The 16,038-nt window shown below is 43.9% G+C and overlaps 1 protein-coding gene across 3 annotated transcripts in view; it reads left to right on the top strand.

Annotated features, from left to right (window-relative positions):
• The first annotated feature begins 6,026 nt into the window (after window positions 1–6,026).
• Window positions 6,027–16,038, top strand: part of ANKLE2 (ankyrin repeat and LEM domain containing 2) — a 104,609-nt gene continuing 94,597 nt past the window's right edge. For 2 of the 3 annotated variants that reach the window (XM_033955069.1, XM_033955068.1), the window contains exon 1: window positions 6,218–6,473. In XM_033955069.1, coding sequence (XP_033810960.1) covers window positions 6,257–6,473 — 217 coding nt within the window. In that variant the 5' untranslated portion in view covers window positions 6,218–6,256. The other variant, XM_033955070.1, reaches the window with a different exon arrangement.

Raw genomic sequence — 16,038 nt, 5'->3', positions numbered from 1 at the left:
TCGTGCCCAGCAGTCCGCTCATGCGGCGGCCCAACAGGTCCAGGACCTGTGCAGTAATCCTCTATACCCCTCTATCCCCTTTTCCAGCAGGAAATTGTCCAATCCTTTCTTGAACCCCAGTACCGTACTCTGCCCTATTACGCTCTCTGGAAGCGCATTCCAGGTATCCACCACACGTTGGGTAAAGAAGAACTTCTTAGCATTCGTTTTGAATCTGTCCCCTTTCAACTTTTCTGAATGCCCTCTTGTTCTTTTATTATTCAAAAGTTTGAAGAATCTGTCCCTCTCTACTCTCTCTATGCCCTTCATGATCTTGTTAGTCTCCATCATATCCCCTCTAAGTCTCCTCTTCTCCAGGGAAAAGAGACCCAACTTCTCCAATCTCTCAGCGTATGAAAGGTTTTCCATCCCCTTTATCAAACGTGTCACTCTCCTCTGAACCCTCTCGAGTAACGCCATGTTCTTCTTAAGGTATGGCGACCAATATTGGACGCAGTACTCCAGATGCGGACACATCATCACCCGATACAATGGCAGGATAACTTCTTTCGTTCTGGTTGTAATACCCTTCTTGATTATGCCTAGCATTCTGTTTGCCTTCTTAGCGGCCGCTGCACACTGTGCCGTCGGCTTCATTATAATGTCCACCATTACCCCCAAGTCCCTTTCTTGGATACTCTCATTTAATAACATCCCTCCCATCGTATAGTTGTATCTCAGGTTTCTGTTTCCCACATGTAATACTTTACACTTCTCAATGTTGAACTTCATCTGCCATCTCGTTGCCCATTCCCCTAGTTTGTTCAAGTCCCTTTGCAATTCTTTGCAGTCCTCTTTAGTCCGAGCTCCACTAAATAGTTTGGTGTCGTCTGCAAATTTTATTATTTCACACTTCGTCCCTGTTTCTAGATCATTTATGAATATATTAAATAGCAGCGGCCCAAGCACCGAGCCCTGCAGGACCCCACTCGTGACCCTCCTCCAGTCCTAGTAGTGCCCCTTTACTCCTACCCTCTGTTTCTTACCCGCCAACCAGTTTCTGATCCATCTATGTACGTCTCCTTCCACCTCTTCAGTTTCCGGAGTAGGCGTTCATGGGGCACCTTGTCAAAGGCTTTTTGGAAATCTAGATATATGATGTCTATGGGGTCTCCTTTGTCCATCCGTTTGTTAATTCCTTTGAAGAAGTGCAATAAGTTTGTTAGGCACGATCTCACCTTGCAGAAACCATGTTGGCTGGTTATCAGAAGTTCGTTTATTTCAAAATGTTCATCGATGTTTTCTTTTATCAGTGCTTCCGCCATTTTCCCCGGAACCGAGGTCAGACTCAGAGAACAGAACCTTGAGGCACACCACTGGTAACATCCCTTTCCTCACTGACCGCTACTCTCTGTTGACTTACACTCAACCAGTTCCTGACCTAGCCTGTCACTTTGGCACCCATCCCAATGGCTTTCTTTATTTATTAGACATCTGTGTGGAACAGTCAAAGGCTTTCCTAAAATCTAAATACATCACATCTAGCGCACTCCCTTTATCATTAGACAGAAACTGACCTATTTTGGACATGTGCTGAAGGCAAATTCACTAGAAAAGGAGGTGCTATTTGGAATAGGCAGTGGTATAAGGAAGCAGCGGTAACAAAGGTCTGTTGGCTGGATACCATCAAGAATGACACGGGAGTTATTAAGCAATTGAAAGAAATATGGAAAACAGGGAAGCATGGCCAGGACTGGCCTACAGAATATCCAAAGGTCGGGGACAACTGAATGGATAGTAATAGTATTGTTTGCCTGAATAATAAAATTGCACTTACAAATATTTTTTCTGCCATAGCTTTAACAAAAGTACATTTTGTCATAAGAACATAAGAATTGCTGCTGCTGGGTCAGACCAGTGGTCCATCATGCTCAGCAGTCCGCTCCCGCGGTGGCCCTTAGGTCAAAGACCAGTACCCTAAGTTTAGCTTCACCTGCATACGTTCTCGTTTAGCAGGAACTTGTCTAACTTTGTCTTGAATCCCTGGAGGGTGTTTTCCCCTTTAACAGCCTCCAGAAGAGCGTTCCAGTTTTCCACCACTCTCTCGGTGAAGAAGAACTTCCTTACATGTGTACGGAATCTATCCCCTTTTAACTTTAGAGAGTGCCCTCTTGTTCTTCCTACCTTAGAGAGTGTCTTTATCTACTAACTCTATTCCCTTCATTATCTTGAATGTTTTGATAATGTCCCCTCTTGATCTCATCTTTTCAAGGGAGAAGAGGCCCAGTTTCTCTAATCTCTCACTGTACAACAACTCCAGCCTCTTAACCATTTTGGTTGCTCTTCTCTAGACCCTTTTGAGTAGTACTGTGTCCTTCTTCAAGTACGGTGACCAGTACTGGATGTAGTATTCCATGTGGGGGCGTACCATGGCCCGGTATAGCGGTATGATAACCTTTTCTGATCTGTTCATGATCCCCTTCTTAATCATTCATAGCATTCTGTTTGCCCTTTTCAACATCGCCGCCGCACATTGCGCAGACGGCTTTATCGACTTGTCGACCATTACTCCCAAGTCTCTTTCCTGGGGGGGTCTCTCCGAGTACTGCACCGGAGTGGAGTATAGAAATGCAGGGTTAAGGCAAAACTTTGCAACTGGGGAAAGGAGACTAGAGGTGCCTGGCCTGATTTCTTTGTAATTTGTTTCAGCAAATTTCTAATGCCACTGCTACAGTATCACTGAACACATCATGCTTTTGTTTAAGGTCAGATAGGACTGCACTCAAGTGAGCTGCTTTCTTCTTTTTTTTTTTTTAATTCTTTATTGATTTTTAATCAAAAACAGTGTCATACAAATGAAAGAACAAAAGATATTCCACATATTACACTATTATCTATACAGGTAACATAAATATCATTCAATAATTTCATTTTCCTGCATAAAATAATATCATAATATATCCTAATATACAATACAAATAAAGAATAAAGTTACCCAAATATCACTATCAATATTTATTTCCCTCCCTCTAACCCCCAACCAAAGGAAAGAAGAGATATGATGAAAATACATTATGTTTTTACAAATTTAGTCAATGGGCTCCAAATTTTATTAAATACCTCACTAAAACCCCTACATTCTGCGTTAATTCGTTCGTATCTGTATGTAGTACACACTAGTGCTGCCCGATTCAGGAAAAAATATTTTGATTCGATTCAGCCTATTGAATCGATTTTTCAATTCAATTTGATTTTCCTGCCCAAATGGGTATTTATTTATTTTTTTTCAAACATCCTGGTGGGTTTATTTTATAGCCTCTTCACCCCCTTTGCACCTCTCCTACCCACACTGGCGCTGTGGTGTAAACAAAATAAACAAAAAAGATTTTTCCTCTCTGTTAAATCCTAGCTCACGTTCGTGGTCTAACACCACCTCTGGCAGGATACACATTTCAAATCTGACATATTGTAATCACAAAATAGAAAATAAAATTATTTTTCTACCTTTTGTTGTCTGGTCATTATTCAGATCTTGTTAGTCCCAGGCTCTGGTTGTCTTCTGATAACTCACTTGCCAGGATAATAATAATAATTTATTTCTTATATACCGCCAAAGTCGTAGTAGTTCGAGGCGGTTTACAACAAAGAAGGACTGGACAATCAGTGAATATAGGTACAGTCAGAGAAAATAGATACAACAAAGAAGAGCGTAAAGGTTCAAATCATGAATGTGGATCTCCTTTCTTCATGCTAACCATCCATCTTCTATCTGTCCTCCCCTTCTGTTTCCCTTCCCTTCGTCCGGAGGTCTGGTATCTTTCCTTTTTTTTCGTCTCCATCCCCAGATCCACCTTTTCTACCCTTTCATCCAGCATATCTCCCTCCTTCCCCACCACCCCAGGTTCCACCAGCTCTCCCTTTCTCTTCCCAACTACCCTCCTATCCAGTATCTCTACCCTCCCTGTGTACAACTTCTCTCCCTTTCTGTTCCTTCCCTCCCTAAATCTCATTGTCCACCATCTTTCTCCCTCTCCTGTTTTTAGATCCATTATTTCTTCTATCCCTCCCCCCCATTTCCCCTCTCCCCCAAGTCCATCCATCTCTCCCCCCCCCCCATCTTCTCCCCATTTCTCTTCCAGTCCACCAACTCCCAAGTCCATCTCCCCTCTCCCCCCAGCTCTGACTTCCAACACAGAAGCTGGCAGAGGGCAACACTCATGTATTGTGGCACCTACCAAGAGCTCTGGGCACTTCACACAGCAGACAGACACTTTTCCTGTGAGCTGCAGAAGATGCGGGCCTGCAAAAGCCGATTGAAAAGCGTCTCCGCACTGCAGCATTTCCAAAACGTTCACACCGCTCCTCGGGAGCCCCCATGCAGCACCACGTCACCCGGTGCTCACAGGTGCGGGGCTCTGGCAATCATGTGGCTGATGAAAGGCCAGCCGCTGGCAGGACCCGGAAGAGCAGACGCGCGCCACTGAGCAGCAGCAGCAAGAGCGGTGCATGCAGGTGGTGGATTGGGGGCGTTTGCCGGGCTCCAGGGGGGAGCATGAGCGTGCATGCAGGAAGATGAGACGCGGGCATCTGATTTTAGCCAACCAATTAAAAATCACCTTGTTGCCGCCGTTCTGCTCCCAGAGGTCCACTCGGCTTTCCCTCTGCCACTGGAGTCCTTGCTTCTGGTGTAACTTCCGGTTTCGCAAAACTGGAAGTTACATTAGATGGAAGGATTCCGGTGGCAGAGGGAAAGCTCGAATGGGTCTCTAGCAAGGGGGCAGACGAATCGGTGAGTTCGATTTTATACAAAATCAAATCGATTCGAATCAATTCACCCAAAGTGAATCGATGCGAATCGGGCAGCACTAGCACACACATTCACCCATTCTTCTGTAAGCGTGTGTCTTGTAGCAAGCAGCAATTTAATTTTCTTGCTGATGATGAAGTTTGACTTTGTGCAGGTTCAAATTTTCGTTTTACAGCTTGCCTTCGTGGTGTAGCTAGCTGATAATTTAACAGACCTGTCTCTGTAGTGGCAGCTTCAGGAACTAGCAAGTGTATCTGCTTACTGTTTGTTATGGGGAGTGTGTGGCCAGTGGTTAAAGCTATAGCCTCAGCACCCTAGGGTTGTGGGTTCAAACCCATGCTGCTCCTTGTGACCCTGGGCAAGTCACTTAATCCCCCATTGCCCCAGGTACATTAGCTAGATTGTGAGCTCACCAGGACAGAAAGGGAAAAATGCTTGAGTACCTGAACAAATTCATGTAAAACCGTTCTGAGCTCCCTTGGGAGAACGGTATAGAAAAATAAATAAATAAATAAAATATGAGATGAGCGGGACTTTGGAGGGTTTGCGAGTATTTTTGATAGAAAAGCATCATATATGCTCGGCACAGCACCTTCTCGCAAACGAACTGCTAAGCTGTTGCTGTCAATGCTCTCTTTCTTGAAGTGTTTTGAGCACAAAACCGCAGAATTTGAGGGAACAAAATATTCACGTGGGATTGCAAGTAGTCCAACGCTATAAAAGAACGGGTTCTGATCGTGCGACAATTTCTAAATTGTGAATTGAAATTATTGTATCAAGGAGTTAGCCTTAAAATCATCACGGGCAGACATAGTCGTATAATTGGGATTAGGATTTGGGTAATTACTGAGTAAATGCTGTTATCAAATCAGCATATTATAAAGCTATTCTGAGGCTTGCCTAATACAATGTCTGCTAGGGTGTCCCTATAACCAGCCCCTCAAAATGACACAGCAATGAAAGGTTATTCGGTTGGGTTAGTTCCTCTCTGTGCATCCATATACTGAAGCCGTCGTGTTTGAAAATATAACAGATAAAATAAGAAGGCTACCGACAACGAACAAGGACAACGTTGATACAGTAGCTGATAGTTTGTTTACTTTGTTTTGAGTGTCTCAAGATCAGCCTCGCTACCTGACGCCTTCTGTCAATTAAATCTCCTTGGCTGAGATAGATGCAAGTTTGGCCATATTAGGTGTCTGTTTGGTTTTTTTTCCTGAAGAAAATGTGGAAAAACCACACCAAGGGAAAGAGACAAACTGCTTCACTATCAATGCTCAGGCAGCGCCATGGGCAGCTGCGGAGACGAGGCCCGGCAACCTGTTCAGGCAGTGGATGGGCAGCTTAATCGGCGGGGTCCTGGCTAGCTGCCGGCGCAACAGAAATGCGTGCGGAAGCGGGCGGCTCCTGCTGCCGGCGGTTGAGGTAGGGGGCGTATTCTACTGTCTGTGTGTGTGGCGTCCGGGAGGGATGTGGGCTGCTGTGGGGCAGTTCCCCGCCGGCTGGCATGACGCTGGCCTGCACTGTCTACTCGGCTGTCTGCTGTTCACCTTGCTTGGCTGGCTGCTCGTCCGCCGCCGCCACCGCCGTTGTCGCCGTCATACAGACGAGGGAAGCGCCACGCGGTTGCCGTGGCGTGAGGAGACGGGCTGGGCCTCCTCTAGCCCGGAGCCGGCTGGACTCCGAGGTGAGAGCACCTCCGACCTGTTGTGCCCCTCGGGATAACTCGTGTGGAAGATTGCTGCCCTGCTTTGTGACACTTCCTTGGGCGAGAAACCCTGAAATGTCACGATGCCACTTTGACGGCGGCCGGCTGGGAATTGTTAGGGAGCCCATGTTCTCTGGTCAGAACGATTGCGGGGCCCTAAGTCTTGGACACCGGCCTGTTTCGAGCCGAGATAAGAATTTTCCAAAGATACGGCTGTGTAGGAGGTTTCCAGATCACTCTGGTGTGGTCAGATCTCTGGAAAACTCGTGTACCACACCATCACTGGATAATTCTTATCCTGAGCTAATTAAAATTGAAAAAGAAAATTGAGGTTGCAGTGTTTAATCCATTTAATTGCAGAGAAATAAAGATGAACTACATACGATACTCTTTTATTGAGATTAACGCCATACGTGTTTCCACTGGATTTCAGGAGCTAACACTCCTCTTCTCCAGTCAGGACAGAATGAGTGAATAAAAAGTGTTTTGACATGCAAGGAATCCAGTTTTCTGCCACCATTAAGAATGCTAAAACTATAGAGTGCATGAATAAATAACGGGGGAGGGAGTAAAACGAGGACATGCTTTTGAAATGCTGTGTTGCTCAAAAGGATATGACTGTATATTAGAGTTGCTTGCCTCTCATATCTATTCACTCTGGTTGCACCTTAGTCTGGGCCCTTTTTAGCTTACAGATAAGAATTTCAGTTTGTATATTGTTTCTTAGTTCTTTGTTATTGGAGGCAGAAGTGAAGGGGTAAAATGCGGACTTCGCTGATCTTAACTGCATGTCCTTAAAAATCTTCATTTGACAGTTGAGGTTTCAGATTTCATGTCTGCAGGTCCACGTTTTAGCCCCTCATTCCACTGCTGTAACTGTTGCCATTTCTGACCCCATAGATCTGTGCTGACAGTCTTATTAATAATAATTCATTTGAGGAAACACTTCAGCTAAAGAAGGTCTGTATTTTACCCCAGAGCTGCAGCAGGGCCCAAGACAGCTGCCCTAACCTCTAGGCTACTTTCTTAGCTTATGAAGTAATATAGTTTTGCCACTTTTAATCTCAGCATAAGTCATGGCTCTGACAGACCTCCATGACACTTTAGCTTTGATGGACCCTAATTCTGCTCCCTCCCTATGCTGAGACTAAAAGTGGCAAAACTTTTGCCGTGAGGTCCATGCCTCTTTTAGTCTCAGCATAGGGAGGGAGCAGCATTAGGGTCCATCAGAGCTAAAGTGTCATGGAGGTCAAGACCGGGTTGAACCAAGCAAAAATACATTTTCCTGCCGCAGCTCTGGAGTAAAACGCAGACCTCCCTTAGCTTAAGTGTTTCCTCAAATGAATTATTATTAATAAGACTGTCGGCACAGATCCGTGGGGTCAGAAGTAGCAGCAGTTACAGCGGTGGAATGAGGGGCTAAAACACGGACTTGCAGCCATGAAATCTGAAACCTCAGCTGTCAATAAATGAAGATTTTTAAGGATGTGCGGTTGAGATCCGCGTTTTACCCTTTCCCGAGGCAGAGCTGGTTTTCTTGCAGTAGAGTGCAGAGAGGAATATCGGATTACTAGCCTGTGTATAGTAACACAGTTAAGATTACTTGCCTAAATGACAGATTTAGCATCCCAATTTATTTCAGACACTTCTAACTTCAGTACCAGAAATTTGTAAGCATGATAAGTAGTGGCTTTTTTTTTTTTTTAATTTCTTCTTGTTTCATATGCTGGATTTTAGATTGCTTGATAAATCTTAACCAATTGTTAGTGTAGTCCTTAGTCACTTCTCTCTAAATCACTAACTATTCTCTGTATTCTTTTTAAATCTCTAATCATATAAAGCTATACGGTGCCTGTTTACATATTGCGGCCCCATATACACTGTAAAGAGATTATTAGTCTAATACTAACATACACTTCATTATATATGTTTATATATTTATGGTCCAATTGATATCCGAAGGTCCATACAAATGAAAAAATAATTAATATATACATACATAAACATATATAATGAAGTGTATGTTAGTATTAGACTAATAATCTCTTTACAGTGTATATGGGGCCGCAATATGTAAACTGGCACCATATAGCTTTATATGATTAAAGATTTAAAAAGAATACAGAGAATAGTTAGGGATTTTAGATTGCAACATGTAATATTAAAATAGGCATGATGTGTAGTTAAGGAGGTGAGTAAATGGTAGGTCAAGGTGTGGAAAGGGATGTTGGCATAAATCAGTTAGCTGACAACTATAGTGAATGAGAAAATCAGAGGATGGCCACACAATAGTCAAGTCCATTCACATTTGTAGTAAGCTTTGAATTTATTGTTCCTGTTCCAGCCTAGTGTACTGTAGTTCAATCCTTAATCCTATCTCGACTAGACTTCTATAATGTAACACTAGTTCTTTGCTCTAAAATGTTGCTACAATTAGTTCAAAATGCAGCAGTAAAATTCATAGATGGGACTATGAAAATCGGAACACCTACAGCCCTACTACAGTCAGTTCCCGGGTTAAGAACATCTGACTTATATCGGGCTCATATTTACAAACCAGGTTCCCAATGCAACCCTTCTGTGTCCCAATGTGCCCCTCATCATCCTCCTCCCACCCCTCGGTGCTGTATCCCAAATTCGTGCATCCTTCCCTCCCATGGATGTTTACCTAATGTGGCCAGCTCCCTCCTTCCAGCTCCCTCCTCTTCACAAAGCCACAAGCAGCAGCTCCTTTGGCTGACCCAGAAGCTTTCCCTCTGATGTCAGAGGGAAGACTTCCAGGTCAGTCACAGGCTGTGGTTTTGTGAATAGAAGTGTGACTGGGAGGAGGGAGCTGGCCAGAGAAGGTAAATACCTGCAGGAGGTGCAAATTTGGGACATAGTACAGAGGGGATGGAAAGACGACGAGGGGCATTTTGGAACACGGAAGGAAGGGAGAGGGCACAAACTTCAGACAAAGTAAGGAAAGAAGAAGGGTGGGAACATGAACTTGGGACAATGGAGGGAGGGGAGTATACAAATAGGAATTGAGCTAGGTTATAGGAATAGTCAGGGACCACTGCACAGGTGATAGGCCTGAGGGGCCGCCGCGAGAGCAGACTGCTGGGCGGGATGGACCTCTGGTCTGACCCAGCGGAGGTAAATTCTTATGTTCTTAACTTGAGACATAGGCTGGAAGAATGGAGAGAGTGATGGAAAGAGATGCTGAGGTGGGGAAGGAAATGGAAAGAGGAGAATTGTTGGGCATAGGGAGGAAGAGAAATATTGGACCTAGTGGTGTGAGAGGCATGATGTACAGATGCATGGGGAAGAGAGATAAGATGGAGAAATGTTGGATGTCGTAGTGGAGAGGGAACAGATGGATGGATGAAGCATGAAAGTAAGCCTATCTTTTCTTTCTATTTAAACTATAGCACTTTACTTTGTGGACTGTTTCTTTACTATTTAATGTTCTTGAATGTTTTTATAGACTGTGTACTGGTATAGGATCTGACTTACATACAAGAACATAAGAATAGCCTTACTGGTCAGACCAATGGTCCATCCAGCAAAATATCCCGTCTTCACAGAGGCCAATCCAAGTCACAAGTACCTAGCAAAAATCCAAATTGTAGCAGCATTCCATGCCACCGATCCAGGGCAAGCAGTGGTTTTCCCCCATGTCTGTCTCAACAGTAGACTATGGATTTTTCCTCCAGGAATTTGTCCAAACTTTTTTTTAAACTAGCTACATTAACTGCTCTCACCACATCCTCCTATTTGGCTTTAAAAGTATTACTCTGTAACTTTGAGTGTCCCCCTAGTCTGTGTAAATCTTGTTGCAGTAAAAAAATCAATCCACTTGTACCTGTTCTATACAACTCCAAGATTTTGTAGACTTCAGTTATATCTCCACCCAGCCCTCTCTTTTCCAAGCTGAAGAGCCCTAACCTCTTTAGTCTTTCCTTATACGAGAGGAGTTCCATCCTCTTTATTATCTTGGTCGATCTTCTGTGAACTTTTTCTAGTGCCGCTATATCTTTTTTGAGATAAGGAGACCAGAACTGAACATAATACTCCAGGTGAGGTTGCACCATTGAGCGATACAGAGGCATTGTAATATTCTTAGTCTTGTTTACCATCCCTTTTCTAATTCAATTTAAGAACGGTTTAAAAAAACAGAACTCATTCTTATCCTAGGGATTACCTGTATATGAAACTACATTAGCTGCCCATAACCGCAAGGATCAAGTTTAAATTAGGCATCGCTGCCTTTAAGATCCCGACAGGCAATGCCCCCAACTACCTAACAGAGTTGGCCATCTTACTTCAGAGTGCCTCCAACAGATTTTCCATCTAAAATTCCCAGCATGCAACAATATAAAGTCTACCAGGCAAATTACCTTATCCATCCAATATCAATTAGCAAAATGCTAGAACCAGTTACACTAAGATCTTGTGACAACTATCTCGGATTCAGAAAACTTTTAAAAGATAGGGAACCAACCCTGAAATAACTGAAATGGTAATTGTAAAAATCCATTTCTAAACTGTCTACCACAGAGGTCTCAAAGTCCCTCCTTGAGGGCCGCAATCCAGTCGGGTTTTCAGGATTTCCCCAATGAATATGCATGAGATCTATGTGCATGCACTGCTTTCAATGCATATTCATTGGGGAAATCCTGAAAACCTGACTGGATTGCGGCCCTCAAGGAGGGACTTTGAGATCCCTGGTCTACCATATATACTCAAATACAAGTCGAGACCCCCAATTTTCCCCCAAAAGGAGGGAAAAAATGAAAATGGTTGACTCGAATATAAGTCGGGCGGCTTAATATTCAAGTTCCCTGTCCTGCCAGGCTCTGCACCCAGCTCCCTTCCCTCCTTCCCTCCCCTGTCAGGCTCTGCACCCAGCTCCCTTCCCTCCCTCCCCTGTCAGGCTCTGCACCCAGCTCCCTTCCCTCCCTCCCCTGTCAGGCTCTGCACCCAGCTCCCTTCCCTCCTTCCCCTGTCAGGCTCTACACCCAGCCCCTCCCTGCCAGGCATCGCACCCAGCCTCCTTCCCTCCCTCCCCTGTCAGGCTCTGCACCCAGCTCCCTCCCTTCCAGGAACTACACCTAGCCCCCTTCCCTCCCTCCTCTGTCAGGCTGTACACCCAGCCCCTCCCTGCCAGGCATCGCACCCAGCCCCCTTCCCTCCCTCCCCTGTCAGGCTCTGCATCCAGCTCCCTCCCTGTCAGGCTCTGCATCCAGCTCCCTCCCTGCCAGGCACCACACCCAGCCCCCTTCCCTCCCTCCTAGGCTGACCACCCTGTCCCCCTTCCTGTCCATTGTATCTCCTCTGCCGCTGGAATCCCTGGTGGTCCAGAGGTGAAGCTGGCAGGAGTGAGCTTTCTGTACTCCTGCTCCACTTCTAACTCGGCTGGTCTCTGCCGCGAGTTCCGGCTTCAGCCGCTGAATGGTACTGAGTGGGAGCATGCTTTGGCACTGCTGGTCAGCTCTAAGTGGCTTCCTGAATGGCTCCCAGGTAGGTGGGGGGATAGATTAAGAGAGATCAGTGGAGGATGTCACCTAGAGCGATCTGTTACTTCTGTTGGGGGTGGATGGCATTCATGGTAACAGGAGTGAGAAGGAAGGTTTAAAGGAGGGGAGATGGGTGATTTGAAACTTTTAACCTCTAGACTGGCACAGAGCCCTGTCCGTATATGCGAGGAGATTTGTTTATTAGCCATTTCTTGGACCTAAGGAAGAGCATTTGATTTTCTATTGCTATACAAGAAAAAAACTGGTTCTGTTTTCTATGTGATTGGTGATCATATTTGTTACAATGCTTGTGATAACATGGTGACATCAGCACTAGCGACTAGTGGATGTCTGAATTGTCTCGGTCTCCTTTCTGGAAGGTTGTCCAGACTGACCTGGTCTTGAACAGGGTTAGGCAGCAGCAGCACAGGTACAGTGAGAGGCTTTGTTCTATTTTCTTTCCTTTCCCTTGGAAGTTTTTTTCTGCTTGGCTATTCGTTGACTGAATTCCAAGGGACTGCACAGCCCACATATAATTTAGGTTGAAGCTCAGAAGTTCTCAGTCTCTAGCTGCTCTAGGAGTGCATAGAAACATAGAACATGACGTCAGAAAAGGGCCACGGCCCATCTAGTCTGCCCACACTAATGGCCCACCCCCTAACTACCTCCATGAAGAGATCCCATATGCTAATCCCATCTTTTCTTAAAATCTGGCACGCTGCTTGCCTCAATTACCTGTTGTGGAAGATTATTCCAGCGATCAACCATCCTTTCGGTGAAGAAATATTTTCTGGTGTCGCCATGAAATTTCCCACCCCTGATTTTCAACGGATGCCCTCTTGTTGCCGTGGGTCCTTTAAGGAAAAAGAGATCCTCTTCCACCTTGATATGTCCTGTGACATATTTGAACTTCTCGATCATGTCTCCCCTCTCTCTGCGTTCCTCGAGTGAGTACAGCTGCAACTTACCCAGTCATTCCTCATATGGGTGATCCTTGAGTCCTGAGACCATCCTGGTAGCCATTCGCTGAACCGACTCAACTCTCCGCACATCTTTTTGATAATGTGGCCTCCAGAATTGTACACAGTATTCTAGATGGGGTCTCACCATGGATCTATACAACGGCATTATTACCTCGGACTTACAACTGACGAAACTTCTACGGATACAGCCCATGATTTGTCTAGCCTTGGATGAAGCTTTCTCCACTTGATTGGCAGTTTTCATGTCTTTGCTAATGATCACCCCCAAGTCACGTTCTGCTATAGTCCTTGCTAGGATCTCACCATTTAGGGTGTAAGTCCTGAATGGATTTTTGCCGCCAAGGTGCATGACGTTGCATTTTTTGTCATTGAAACTTGGTTGCCAAATTTTTGACCAATGCTCCAGCAGGAGTAGGTCCTGCGTCATACTGTCGGGCATTGAGCTTTTGTCGGGCACTGTACTTTCATCTGTTGTGCGGTTGTCTACCACGTTGCATAGTTTGGTGTCATCGGCGAATAATGTAATTTTACCTCGAATACCCATTTGTGCCAATCTAGAGGGACTAAAGAAAAGTAAATTAGAAGGTAATCCCTAATTTCTTCTTACGTGTTGATTTATGGTATATCCCGCTAATTTCTCACATATTGGAGTTCTAAGCGGATTACAATTGGCAAATAGCTATACAAAAGCTTGTAAGCAGCTATCAGTTTTTAGGAGAGCAGTTTTTCACATGGGTTTTAGATAACTTTATTCCTTAAATAATGCAATAATTTACTGTAAAAACTTATGGATTTAGGGGGAAAAGGAATGGGATTTGTATATCACCTTTTTGTGATAATACGTTCAAAGCAGTTTACATATATACAGGTACTTTGTACCCTGGCAATGGAGGATTAAGTGGCTTGCCCAGAGTCACAAGGAGCAGCGCTGGGATTTGATCCCACAACCTCAGGGTGCTGAGTTAGCAGCTCTACCAGTAGGCCATGCCACGCCACACCTACAGGTTCTTTTTGCCTACAGTATTATCTTTTGTTTAAAGATCAGAAAACATTATGTGACATATTTACAATAATAGGGAAAGTCAGGAGGTGGGGGAACTTTTCACATAATTGTATTTCAGATTGGGCCCTTATTTGAAAACATTCTAGTCAAACATCAGGTGGACTGATATAACCATCTGGAGGTGTCCACTGGGAATTTCTCTTTCATTGGGTCTGAATAGTTGGCAGTATTGTCAGCATCTTCTTCCTGGGACACACTTATCAGACCTTGACATTGCTATACTCCTACAACGATGCTTCAAAGGGAACTGGAACTAGAAAGCTTCTTATCATGCTATGATTGAATAAGGACATCTTATCTTTTTTTCTCTCACCACAGCTATACTGTTATCGTTCCTTTTCCACATATGCCCTGCACTTTTAAGTGTCTTTTCAGTGTATAGCCGCCCATCTTCATATATATTTACCCACTTCCTGAACTACATGTCATGCATCTGATGAAGTAGATTCTGGTTCAAGTCTATAAGGTGCCATCAGCCTCTGTCATTTTTGTTGCACTAGACTTACTTCAAGATTCTACATGGCATCCTACCCCCCGTTATCCCACTCCTTTGGAATTCCTCTAACCCACTCTCCTCTAGATCCTCCCAAAAACTGAAACTATCTTTCCCATCTACAAAAGGTATATCCCGCGCGGGAAAACTTGGAACATCCCTCCCTTTTAGAACCACAGAACTCTGGAACAACCTCCCATCCCCGCTCAGAAATGTTAGCCCCTTCCAATCCTTCCGTAAACATCTGAAAACTTGGCTCTTTTCAAAAATATAATCACCCCTCGTTCTCTAGTACCCTGTTCCCTCCCTATCTTCTTATTCCCTCTCCCATATCCATCTTTGTAGTTTCCTTTTCCTCCTAACCTCTGTAAACCGTGCCGAGCTCTGCGCTTGCGGAGATGATGCGGTATACAAACCTAAGGTTTAGTTTAGTTTAGTTTAGTTTAGACTTACATAGCTTTCCCCATTTGACAACATTGTCATTTGACAACATTTGGTTTGTTGTTTTATTTTTCTCAAATCTTTATTCATTTTAACATAAACATCAAGTGTACATTAAAATATGAACACAACATATTACATTATCACTTGATAATTCCATAACAATATATAACTAAAAGATTTATATCCCACCCCATCTCATATCTATACATGAATAATATAATTCCTATGTATATTAATCAATTTGACAATGTTTTTAATATGTGAAAATTATGTAATTAATGCACTTTATTTTGCATTACTATTTAATTTAGAAGGGGTGGAGAATTGCATAATATCTGTATTTTAGCTGCTTTTCTACTTGAACAAGGGATAAACAGTAAAAGGGTGGGGAGCTTACAAACAGAACAGAAAAATTTCAATTAGCTATTAGAAATCAGTAGCCTTGTATAATACAATTAAGGCTGGTTGCTGCAGTAGGATATCTTAAAATAGATATGAGCACTGATGTTTAAAAGAACCTTCTTTAGAGGTCTTGCAAAACATACAAAAGATATGGGAGGGGTCTTGGGTTTGTATGAATTCCCCATGCAGAGCAGGTGATAACTTTGGGAAGCAACTGTCCAAAAAACTACAGTTTTATGTGTTCTTGATATGTCACAAGAAGTAGGACTAAGAGAATTTTCTTTGAAACACTTTGCTTTGAAGGAGCAGTGACTACATAATAGAAGTCGATGAAGGTAAGGGATGATAGGCTCAGGAAAAATCTAAGGAAATACTTTTTTACGGAAAGGATAATAGATGTGTGGAATAGTCTCCCGGTAAACGTGGTGGAGACAAAGACTGTCTGAATTTAAGAAAGCACGGAACAGGCATGTGGGATCTCTTTGGGAGAAGATGAGATGGTGGATGCTGCAGGTGGGCAGACTGGATGGGCCATTTGGCCTTTATCTGCCATCATGTTTCTTGTGTTTCTATGAAGGGTTGCTAAAATCTGTCCAACCAATATTCAAAGCTATTTACCTGGGTAGTATGTGCTGCTGACTGGGGTAGAACCACAGAC

Source organism: Geotrypetes seraphini, chromosome 8 (genome assembly GCF_902459505.1).
Source record: "Geotrypetes seraphini chromosome 8, aGeoSer1.1, whole genome shotgun sequence".
Classification (NCBI taxonomy): domain Eukaryota; kingdom Metazoa; phylum Chordata; class Amphibia; order Gymnophiona; family Dermophiidae; genus Geotrypetes; species Geotrypetes seraphini.
The sequence above is the reverse complement of the archived record's forward strand: the minus strand, read 5'-3'. Positions and strand labels throughout refer to the sequence as shown.